Here is a 12,224-nt window from a genome sequence, read left to right on the forward strand (position 1 = left end):
TAAATACTGTATACGTAGATTTTCCTTTTTTCAGTCAGCTACATAGTGTTAAGTAGCACTGTCTCCTCATGGCTGCAACAGTGCAAACAAAGTAACTTGCGCACACACATTCGCCCGGGTGCATCAGAGCATTTTGATTGGGCAATAAACATAAATTAGGATTTCACCAGATCATTACCTTCAGCAGGCCTCGGTGGAAGAATGTCAAACCTTTGTATAAAACTGCTATTGGCTGGTTTTGGTTTAATTCCAGTGACCGCTGAAAATCTTCGTGAGCTGCTACATAATCCTGAAGGAAAAGGAAACAGGTTATTCACAATTTGTAGCAATGTGTCTAGAGAGTGAACACAAGTGTGGAGTAAACAAATCTGTTAATGGGTAACACAATGGGTCTAATTTGTCACGGTGTTTGAAGCAAACGTAAAATAGGGATTTTTGTGTTACTCACCGTAAAATCCTTTTCTCCGAGACGCTCAATGGGGGACACAGGGCTGTGTCCCCCAATGAGGCGAAGGAGAAAAAGGAAATACAGTCCGAGCTGTCTGTACAAGCACATGAACATCATTTACTTGAAGGGGATGGAGATCCCAGACATAGCTGTACAGGAACATGGATGGCCATGGTTCAGTGAATGCAGAGAAGGGGCGGCAGCACTCCAACAAGACCACAGTCCCAGCTGACTGGCTGACTGGCACTGATCATATGAATGCTAAGGAGAGCCATGAATTGGAGGACATGTCTGCCCTTTAAGGTCTGCAGACATATTTCCTCTCTTGTACACACCTTACATGCTCATTTCGCTCACTGATTCTTCCTACAGAGCACGGGAAGAGAGAGTAATCCAACGTCAGACACCTCGGGTGATCACTCATCACCCAAGAGAAGAAAAAAAGGATCAGGTCATCACATTATATTATTATTGTCCAATTTATTTCCAACCAACATCAATGGAAAGTTGTGAGGCCTTAAACATTAGATGGTTGCCTAGTCCTATCAAATTAGCCCGATTGGTGCCAACATGTTGGGGGGGGGGGGTCTCAAAGAAGAATGGAGTATGGCATGTGAACTCCAAAAAAAACTCTAAAAACATGACTGCAGTCATCTGCTTTGTTAGAAAAGAAGCTGCCCGTAACCGTATCTTTCCTGGGAAGCCATATCCCTGGAGCGAGAGCATTCAGCCTTCTCTGTATTTAAGCATCTATAAGCTCCATGTAAAGTCATATAAAGTACACATAAAGGAGTAGTGAAATGTCTCAGTAACGGTCATTTATGAGGGACACCATGCTTGGATCGCCCTACAACCAGAATTCCACTGCCCTGAAAGTCAGAGGCGATCCCACCAATTGAAAAGGCGTCACATAAGATAAAGCCCCTTTAAAAAACTTTCCATAGAAATACGCAAGGCCTCGTTAAAAAACAAAACAGCATAAACTCAATTATTGATTTTGCAGCAAAGTGATGATGATCTTATCTTACCTCGGATATAAAGTATAGGGTGCCGCGGTGCCTATATAGCCGGGCTGATGGCTGTAGCTGAATAGCTCTAGTGAGGTCACTAAGTGCTTCACTGATCCGACCCAGTGGGGACAAAATCTGTACAAGGAAACAAAGGAGGTTGAATACCACCTACATAGTAATGTGTGTAGAATACAGATCACAGCTCTAACAGTACCACATTTTGGGGAAAGTTGAGCCCTTCTTTCCTTCCTCTAACCTTTTACCCCTATTTCATCTTTCCTCAGATTTATATAGCAGTGTCCAGTCCTCTACTCTATAGTATGGAATTGGCTTATGCACTATTCCATATCACTTGGCTATGTCTATCTGCAGGCAGGTATTACAATCCCCGCAGTAGAAGGAGAGTTGTGTGCAGGAAGGTTGCTCTGCCTCTTCAACAAGGAGTTGGCAGTAATTCTACAGTCCCCTAATATGCTACAAGTGTGCACGCCCCACAAGATGGGTACATCACTTACTTCTGCTCTCTGCTCATATACTTCTGGGTGATCCGGCTCCAAACTGATCACACGGCTCAGCTCAAATAATGCTAACTCGGCATTTTTTATATCCTTGAAGACATTAAATGGAGAAAAATAGTGAATAGTGGAAAATAAACCCAATAGCCTCACATTAATATTATCACAGAAGGTGAAGACGTAAAGGGATGAGTGCCATGCACAGCTGCCTGACTGCACACGTACAATATTAGACACAAACGTTACCCTTATGGAATGAATGTAACTTATTTCAATGTAATAACTGATTGAAAATCAACATATTTCTGTGGGCACAGAAAAAAAGACCAAGAACCCAGAGTAAAATTTAAACCGTAATTAATCTTTAATTATCATTGCTTATACACCATCTGAAAAAATGACCATTACTCTGAATAAAGGAGTATATTAACCTTAGAACAGAAGGAACATACACAATCAATTTTTGCCAATTGAATATATAATATACACCTCAACATTAAAATATACTCTTGGGTCTTTTTTCGAGCCTGCAAAAATGTGTCCATGTAGAACATTGCGGAGATATATTTCAGTACAATTATGTCATCTGTGGAAATATACTACCTATATATTAAAATTAGTTACTAATATATATTTTTTCCAACGTTTTTATCATCAGTTTTCGCTTGAGCTTGGGTTAAAAGCATTTCTATAATCAGCAAATACAGTTACTATTGGAAACAATGGATTGAAGAGGTTTACTGGCTTCCACAGGACGGTATTCTAGGCAGAGGTCAATGCACAGGAAGGGGGGAGAGGTGAGCTTTGATCATCACCTATTATGAATGGCGAGTTCTGGCTAACTTACTGTACATGGAGGCATTATCTGTCACTGTAGTCCTGCCTTAAGTAATATCACTGCTGAAAACTCCTTTGTATTATTTTATTATTAGACTTGGTAGCCGCAGTGAAAACTGCAAGATTTTACAATTATTTTCTATATGAACACTTTTCCTTTTAATTCTGATAAAGTGATCACTTATTCTCCCTAAAGAAAATGTGAAGAAAATTAACCATCCTGGAAGTCTCCTGTAATCTCCTGTGCAACCTCAGTGTTACAGGGCTTCCTTCACAATGTAGTCACTTCATAATGGTGAAAGGAGAACAGTCCCCTGCTCTGCTCTCTGGTTCACTCTTTAAAGGGAAACAGTCACCTCAGACATTGCCATTTACCTGCAGATACAGTAGAAGGTTAATCTGCAGCCCGGCCACCTTACTGAAAGTGTGGCTACCAGGAGAAAACAAACGCATTTTCTCCAGGAAGCTGCCGGCTTTTGGTCATCGAGGCACTAAGCAGCTGCTGTTACAGCTTGCTACCTGCTGTAAACACGTCACTGGCCCTTTAACAGCTCGCTCTGCAGCGGATCTGTGCAGAGCTAGCGGTCAAAGTTTGTGCATACAGCTGCTGCTCACAGAATACTGAGCAGTGACTGTAGCCACACAGTGCTCTGTAACGGCTACCGAAAAGAAGTTCATTTTCTCAGGTGAGCCGATTTTCTGTAAGGTGACCGAAAACAGAACCGTAATGCACTCAAACTGCAGATTAAGCATTAAGTCTATGACTGCAGGTTAATAGAGTTTTCCATAAGAAAGAATCCCTTGAAAAGGAACTTTTGAGCTCATTAACTGTGCACTTTGGGCTTTAAAGTGGCCTTTAGCAATCAGCCGCTAGTATGTAAAACGTAATATCATATAGCACTTACCTGAAGTCCTTTTTTACCATAGGCGATTCCTCGGCCATATATAGCACTCACAAGATCTGCATCCTCCTAATAAAAAACATATTTTACTAAATAGATCAAGTAAGCCACTTTTACTAAAAGTTAAACAAGAATAACCCACAATAACAGCACATCCTTAGCTAAACAGACAGTAAAAAATTGGAATCACATATATCTCCACCTTAAATGATGTGGTTTTGCCATATACTGGCACAAGAATCGGCTGCGAATACCGAGATAGAGACAGAGACAGAATATATATCTATGTAGTCCAGCCATTGACAAGGTTCGAAAAAAAAAAAATAGATATTTGATATAATTTTCTCCTTCAAACTTTGCTCTTGTCAAAGAATGCTCCCTTTGCAGCAATTACAGCATTGCAGACCTTTGGCATTTTAGCAGTTAATTTGCTGAGGTAATTTGGAGAAATTTCCCCCCATGCTTCCAGAAGCCCCTCCCACAAGTTGGCTTGGATTGATGGGCACTTTGTGCGTACCGTACGGTCAAGCTGCTCCCACAACAGCTCAATGGGGTTGAGATCTGGTGACTGCGCTGGCCACTCCATTACAGATAGAATACCAGCTGCCTGCTTCTTCCCTAAATAGTTCTTGCATAATTTGGAGGTGTGCTTTGGGTCATTGTCCTGTTGTAGGATGAAATTGGCTCCAATCAAGCGCTGTCCACAGGGTATGGCATGGCATTGCAAAATGGAGTGACAGCATTCCTTATTCAAAATCCCTTTTACAAATCTCCACTTTACCAGCACCAAAGCAACCCCAGACCATCACATTACCTCCACCATGCTTGACAGATGGCGTCAGGCATTCTTCCAGCATCTTTTCAGTTGTTCTGCATCTCACAAATATTCTTCTGTGTGATCCAAACACCTCAAACTTGGATTAGTTTGCCATAACACTTTTTCCAATCTTCCTCTGTCCAATGTCTGTGTTCTTTTGCCCATAATAATCTTTTCCTTTCATTAACCAGTCTCAGATATGGCTTTTTCTTTGCCACTCTGCCCTGAAGGCCAGCATCCCAGAGTGGCCTCTTCACTGTAGACGTTGACACTGGCGTTTTGCATGTATTATTTAATGAAGCTGCCAGTTGAGGACCTGTGAGGCGTCTATTTCTCAAACTACAGATTCTAATGTACTTGTCTTGTTGCTAAGTTGTGCAGCAGGGCCCCCCACTTCTCTTTCTAATCTGGTTAGAGCCTGTTTGTGCTCTCCTCTGAAGGGAGTAGTACACACCGTTGTAGGAAATCTTCAGTTTCTTGGCAAATTCTCGCATGGAATAGCCTTCATTTCTAAGAACAAGAATAGACTGTCGAGTTTCATGTGAAAGTTCTTTTTCTGGCCATTTTGAGAGTTTAATGGAACCAACAAATGTAATGCTCCAGATTCTCAACTAGCTCAAAGGGAGTTTATAGATTCAAGTTTATAGTTTCTTTAATCAGCCAAACCGTTTTCAGCTGTGCTAACATACTTGCGCAAGGGTTTTCAAGGGTATTCTAGCCATCCATTAGCCTTCTTACGCAGTTAGCAACACAAAGTACCATAAGAACACTGGAGTGATGGTTGTTGGAACTGGGCCTCTATACACCTATGACGATATTGCATTACAAACCAGACAACTGCAGCTAGAATAGTCATTTACCGCATTAACAATGTATAGAGTGTATTTCTGAATCATTAATGTTAGCTTCATTGGAAAAAACTGCTTTTCTTTCAACAATAGGAAAATATATATAGCAGGTCACGGGATGCAGGAGCCTGCTGCTGCAGCTAACACCTTTGCCTGCTGTTAAAGAGAAATAAATATTCACTGCTCTCCATGCCAAAGGGAGAGGAGAGTAATGAATATTCATTTCTCTTTAATAGTGGACAGGCTTTCACATGGGCCCGCTGCCACAGGGAATGAATATTCACTGCTCTCCATTCCCATAGGCGTGGAGAGCAGTGAATATTCATTGATCTAGAATAGCCGTCATAGTAGCAGAACCTGCCAGATTCCTGCAGTTGCCAGCCTACCACATGTGCCTTCTATTAACCCCTTCCCGACCCATGACGCCACGTAGGCGTCATGAAAGTCGGTGCCATTCCGACCCATGACGCCTATGTGGCGTCATGGAAAGATCGCGTCCCTGCAGGCCGTGTGAAAGGGTTAACTCCCATTTCACCCGATCTGCAGGGACAGGGGGAGTGGTAGTTTAGCCCAGGGGGGGTGGCTTCACCCCCTCGTGGCTACGATCGCTCTGATTGGCTGTTGAAAGTGAAACTGCCAATCAGAGCGATTTGTAATATTTCACCTATTATAACGGGTGAAATATTACAATCCAGCCATGGCCGATGCTAAAATAACATCGGCCATGGCTGGAAATACTAATGTGCCCCCACCCCACCCCACCCATCGCCCCCCCAGCCCCCCGATCTGGCCGGTACACTGCTCCGGCTCCCCTCCGTCCAGTGCTCCGCTCCGCTCCCCCCGTGCTCCAATCACCCCCCCCGTGCTCCAATCACCCCCCCTGCACTCCGATCCACCCCCCCGGTGCTCCGTTCCACCCCCCCGTGCTCCGTTCCAGCCCCCCGTGCTCCGTTCCACGCCCCCCGTTCTCCGTTCCACCCCTCCCGCGCTCCGATTCCCCCCCCGTGGTCCCCCCCACCCCATCATACTTACCGATCCAGCCGGGGTCCCGTCCGTCTTCTCCCTGGGCGCCGCCATCTTCCAAAATGGCGGGCGCATGCGCAGTGCGCCCGCCGAATCTGCCGGCCGGCAGATTCGTTCCAAAGTGCATTTTGATCACTGAGATAGATTATATCTCAGTGATCAAAATAAAAAAAATAATAAATGACCCCCCCCCCCCCCCCCCCCCTTTGTCACCCCCATAGGTAGGGACAATAAAAAAATGAAGAATTTTTTTTTTTTCCACTAATGTTAGAATAGGGTTAGGGGTAGGGTTAGGGGTAGGGTTAGGGCTAGGGCTAGGGTTAGGGCTAGGGGTAGGGTTAGGGGTAGGGTTAGGGCTAGGGTTAGGGGTAGGGGTAGGGTTAGGGGTAGGGTTAGGGTTTCGGTATGTGCACACGTATTCTGTTCCTCTGCGGATTTTTCCGCTGCGGATTTGATAAATTCGCAGTGCTAAACCGCTGCGGATTTATGGCGGATTTACCGCGTTTTTTTCTGCGCATTTCACTGCGGTTTTACAACTGCGATTTTCTATTGGAGCAGTTGTAAAACCGCTGCGGAATCCGCACAAAAGAAGTGACATGCTGCGGAATGTAAACCGCTGCGTTTCCGTGCAGTTTTTCCGCAGCATGTGTACAGCGATTTTTATTTCCCGTAGGTTTACATTGAACTGTAAACTCATGGGAAACTGCTGCGGATCCACAGCGTTTTCCGCAGCGTGTGCACATACCTTTAGAATTAGGCTATGTGCACACTGTGCGGATTTGGCTGCGGATTGGCCGCTGCGGATTCGCAGCAGTGTTCCATCAGGTTTATAGTACCATGTTAACATATGAAAAACCAAATCCGCTGTGCCCATGGTGCGGAAAATACCGCGCGGAAACGCTGCGTTGTATTTTCCGCAGCATGTCAATTCTTTGTGCGGATTCCGCAGCGTTTTACACCTGTTCCTCAATAGGAATCCGCAGGCGAAATCCGCACAAAAAACACTGGAAATCCGCGGAAAATCCGCAGGTAAAACGCAGTGCCTTTTACCCGTGGATTTTTCAAAAATGGCGCGGAAATATCTCACACGAATCCGCAACGTGGGCACATAGCCTTAGGGTTGGAATTAGGGTTGTGGTTAGGGTTAGGGGTGTGTTGGGGTTACGGGTGTGTTGCGGTTAGGGTTGTGATTAGGGTTATGGCTACAGTTGGGATTAGGGTTAGGGGTGTGGGGGGGTTAGTGTTGGAGTTAGAATTGAGGGGTTACCACTGTTTAGGCACATCAGGGGTCTCCAAACGCAACATGGCGCCACCATTGATTCCAGCCAATCTCGTATGCAAAAAGTCAAATGGTGCTCCCTCACTTCCGAGCCCTGACGTGTGCCCAAACAGTGGTTTACCCCCACATATGGGGTACCAGCATACTCAGGACAAACTGCGCAACAATTACTGGGGTCCAATTTCTCCTGTTACCCTTGTGAATCTAAAAAAATGCTTGCTAAAACATAATTTTTGAGGAAAGAAAAATGATTTTTTATTTTCACGGCTCTGCGTTGTAAACGTCTGTGAAGCACTTGGGGGTTCAAAGTGCTCACCACATATCTAGATAAGTTCCCTGGGGGGTCTAGTTTCTAAAATGGGGTCACTTGTGGGGATTTCTACTGTTCAGGCACACCAGGGGCTCTGCAAACGCAACGTGACACCCGCAGACCATTCCATCAAAGTCTGCATTTCAAAAGTCACTACTTCCCTTCTGAGCCCCGACGTGTGCCCAAACAGTGGTTTACCCCCACTCATGGGGTATCAGCGTACTCAGGAGAAACTGGACAACAACTTTATTTGGGGGGTCCAATTGGGGTCCAATTTCTCCTGTAACCCTTAGGAAAATAAAAAATTCTGGGCTAAATAATTATTTTTGAGGAAAGAAAACGTATTTATTATTTTCACGGCTCTGCATTATAAACTTCTATGAAGCACTTAGGGGTTCAAAGTGCTCACCACACATCTAGATAAGTTCCTTTGGGGGTCTAGTTTCCAAAATGGGGTCACTTGTGGGGGGTTTCTACTGTTTAGGCACATCAGGGGCTCTGCAAACGCAACGTGACGCCCGCAGAGCATTCCATCAAAGTCTGCATTTCAAAACGTCACTACTTCAATTCCAAGCCCCGGCATGTGCCCAAACAGTAGTTTACCCCCACATATGGGGTATCACCGTACTCAGGAGAAACTGGACAACAACTTTTGGGGTCAAATTTCTCCTGTTACCCTTGGAAAAATAAAAAATTGCAGGCTAAAAGATCATTTTTGAGAAAATAATTTTTTTTTTTTATTTTCATGGCTCTGCGTTATAAACTTCTGTGAAGCACTTGGGGGTTCAAAGTCCTCACCACACATCTAGATTAGTTCCTTTGGGGGTCTAGTTTCCAAAATGGTGTCATTTCTGGGGGATCTCCAATGTTTAGGCACACAGGGGCTCTCCAAACGTGACATGGTGTCCGCTAATGATTGGAGCTAATTTTCCATTTAAAAAGCCAAATGGCGTGCCATCCCTTCCGAGCCCTGCCGTGCGCCCAAACAGTGGTTTACCCCCACATATGGGGTATCAGCGTACTCAGGACAAACTGGACAACAATATTTGGGGTCCAATTTCTCCCATTATCCTTGGCAAAATAGGAAATTCCAGGCTAAAAAATCATTTTTGAGGAAAGAAAAATTATTTTTTATTTTCATGGCTCTGCGTTATAAACTTCTGTGAAGCACCTGGGGGTTTAAAGTGCTCAATATGCATCTAGATAAGTTCCTTGGGGGGTCTAGTTTCCAAAATGGGGTCACTTGTGGGGGAGCTCCAATGTTTAGGCACACAGGGGCTCTCCAAACGCGACATGGTGTCCGCTAACAATTGGAGCTAATTTTCCATTCAAAAAGTCAAATGGCGCGCCTTCCCTTCCGAGCCCTGCCGTGTGCCCAAACAGTGGTTTACCCCCACATATGAGGTATCGGCGTACTCGGGAGAAATTGCCCAACAAATTTTATGATCCATTTTATCCTGTTGCCCATGTGAAAATGAAAAAATTGAGGCTAAAAGAATTTTTTTGTGAAAAAAAAGTACTTTTTCATTTTTACGGATCAATTTGTGAAGCACCTGGGGGTTCAAAGTGCTCACTATGCATCTAGATAAGTTCCTTCGGGCGTCTAGTTTCCAAAATGGGGTCACTTGTGGGGGAGCTCCAATTTTTAGGCACACGGGGGCTCTCCAAACGTGACATGGTGTCCGCTAAAGAGTGGAGCCAATTTTTGATTCAAAAAGTCAAATGGCGCTCCTTCCCTTCCAAGCCCTGCCGTGCGCCCAAACAGTGGTTTACCCCCACATATGAGGTATCAGCGTACTCAGGACAAATTGGACAACAACTTTCGTGGTTCAGTTTCTCCTTTTACCATTGGGAAAATAAAAAAAATTGTTGCTAAAAGATAATTTTTGTGACTAAAAAGTTAAATGTTCATTTTTTCCTTCCATGTTGCTTCTGCTGCTGTGAAGCACCTGAAGGGTTAATAAACTTCTTGAATGTGGTTTTGAGTACCTTGAGGGGTGCAGTTTTTAGAATGGTGTCACTTTTGGGTATTTTCAGCCATATAGACCCCTCAAACTGACTTCAAATGTGAGGTGGTCCCTAAAAAAAATGGTTTTGTAAATTTCGTTGTAAAAATGACAAATCGCTGGTCAAATTTTAACCCTTATAACTTCCTAACAAAAAAAAATTTTGTTTCCAAAATTGTGCTGATGTAAAGTAAACATGTGGGAAATGTTATTTATTAACTATTTTGTGTCACATATCTCTCTGGTTTAACAGAATAAAAATTCAAAATGTGAAAATTGCGAAATTTTCAAAATTTTCGCCAAATTTCCGTTTTTATCACAAATAAACGCAGAATTTATTGACCTAAATTTAACACTAACATGAAGCCCAATATGTCACGAAAAAACAATCTCAGAACCGCTAGGATCCGTTGAAGCGTTCCTGAGTTATTACCTCATGAAGGGACACTGGTCAGAATTGCAAAAAACGGCAAGGTCTTTAAGGTCAAAATAGGCTGGGTCATGAAGGGGTTAAAGGCAATAAATATTCACTGCACTTTTTTTAAACAAATCTGGCAACATGTGTTTTTTGTTTTCATCTGGCTTCTAATAAGTAGTCTGATGAAAACTCGTTCTGTCCTTACGAATAAAAAAAAACAAACACACTTGGAAAAAAAAAATATATGAGTGACTAGTGTGAAAAGTGTGCGATTATTTTATTTATTTTTTGAAGCTTGTGATATGAAAAATAAAAAGTAAAGAAAACATGACTCAATAGGGAAAAAATATGTATACGGTATGTATGTTACACTAAACAGTAGCTTTTTTTTTTTTTTTTAGGGATGATAGCCTCTGTTTAATGCTGGAAACTATGTCACACTAGATCAGTCAATGGTATAGCAAAAAAAGGTCTATTATATATAAAAAATAAAAATAGAAATAACACAAACCTACCTGAAGCATTGAAGAGAAATGTTTTACAGCCTCATCATGCAGGCCACTGCCTATTAATACATATCCTATAGCTTGAACATAAAAACAAAAATATTCAATTAATGACTAGCAGGAAGTAATCTCAAAAGGATTAATAAAATGGCTTGAACTGTACATAAGACACCATTTCCACAAACCAATAAGACAAGATAATAGGCGATTTTTACACAAGTTTAGGACAGAGTGAAATGTAGGAAACGTCAGATCCAGTGGAGATATAGCTCGCTAAATTTGTGAGTCATGCATCAACAATTTTAATAGAAAGGGCCAGGTTCACACAAAATGAATCCACCCCCGATAGATCACATATGGATTCTGGTCCGTTAAATGTGGTCAAGTGCGGTTACCTGATGCATAATCCGCATCAAGAATTCTTGTCAATTATTTTTTGCGCTTAATGAAGATTTCAAATCACGCACAAAATCATCAATGGGAGGTGGAATAGATGGAGATTTTGTCTCAGAATCCAAGTGACATTTCAGTTTTGTTACTTTAAAATGACACAAAGCTTCCACTATAAATGAAAAAAATAACTTTACCCCGTGGATATTACCACCATCTTTATTTTTATGTCATCTAATTTAATTCTCTAATTGATGTCTAAATTCCCTCGAAATCCTAGTTGGAGGATAACTGCTATTTTAACTCTATAAATGCTCCTTGCCTAATGATATTTACAGTGCTCAGCGTAAATGAGTACACCCCATTTGAAAAATAATATTGTAAATATTTCACTGAATACAAGAACAATTTCTAAAAATCTGAATCCTCAGTTATACTGCCAGCGCTACAATGGAAAGGTTTAGATCAAAGCATATTCATGTGCTAAATCGTACAGAGAACCTGTGGCAAGACTGGAAAATTGCTGTTCACAGACCCCTCCATTCAATCTCATTGAGCTAGACCTAGTTTGCAAAGAAGAATGGGCAAAGTATTGACTCGGGGGCTGAATATAAATGCACGTCACAATTCTCAGATTTAAATTTTTAAAATATTTTTAAAAAACATATTTCTCTTACATGTCACAAATAATTGCTACTTTGTGTTGGTGCATCATATAAAATCCCAATAAAAACATTTATGGGTATAACATGAAAAAAAAAATGTGGAAATGCCACAGGTATGGATACTTTTTCAAAGCACTGTGTAACAGGAAGGGCTGGAAACATGTTTCCAGCAGTTGGTCAGGTACTGGGTGCAGAGACCCTTAGTTGGCATTGAAACTTAAAGGGAACCTGTCACCCCCAAAATCGAAGG

The 12,224-nt window shown here is 42.5% G+C and overlaps 1 protein-coding gene across 3 annotated transcripts in view; it reads right to left on the reverse strand.

The window, feature by feature from the left end:
* Positions 1 to 12,224, reverse strand: part of TTC13 (tetratricopeptide repeat domain 13) — a 135,333-nt gene that overhangs the window by 78,784 nt on the left and 44,325 nt on the right. For all 3 annotated transcript variants that reach the window (XM_069769128.1, XM_069769130.1, XM_069769131.1), the window contains exons 4-8: positions 10,929 to 10,999; positions 3,716 to 3,781; positions 1,974 to 2,066; positions 1,477 to 1,593; positions 179 to 289 (exon numbers count right to left, since the gene is read on the reverse strand). In XM_069769128.1, coding sequence (XP_069625229.1) covers positions 179 to 289; positions 1,477 to 1,593; positions 1,974 to 2,066; positions 3,716 to 3,781; positions 10,929 to 10,999 — 458 coding nt within the window. The remainder of the gene's footprint in view (positions 1 to 178; positions 290 to 1,476; positions 1,594 to 1,973; positions 2,067 to 3,715; positions 3,782 to 10,928; positions 11,000 to 12,224) is intronic.

Source organism: Ranitomeya imitator, chromosome 5 (assembly GCF_032444005.1).
Source record: "Ranitomeya imitator isolate aRanImi1 chromosome 5, aRanImi1.pri, whole genome shotgun sequence".
Taxonomy (NCBI): domain Eukaryota; kingdom Metazoa; phylum Chordata; class Amphibia; order Anura; family Dendrobatidae; genus Ranitomeya; species Ranitomeya imitator.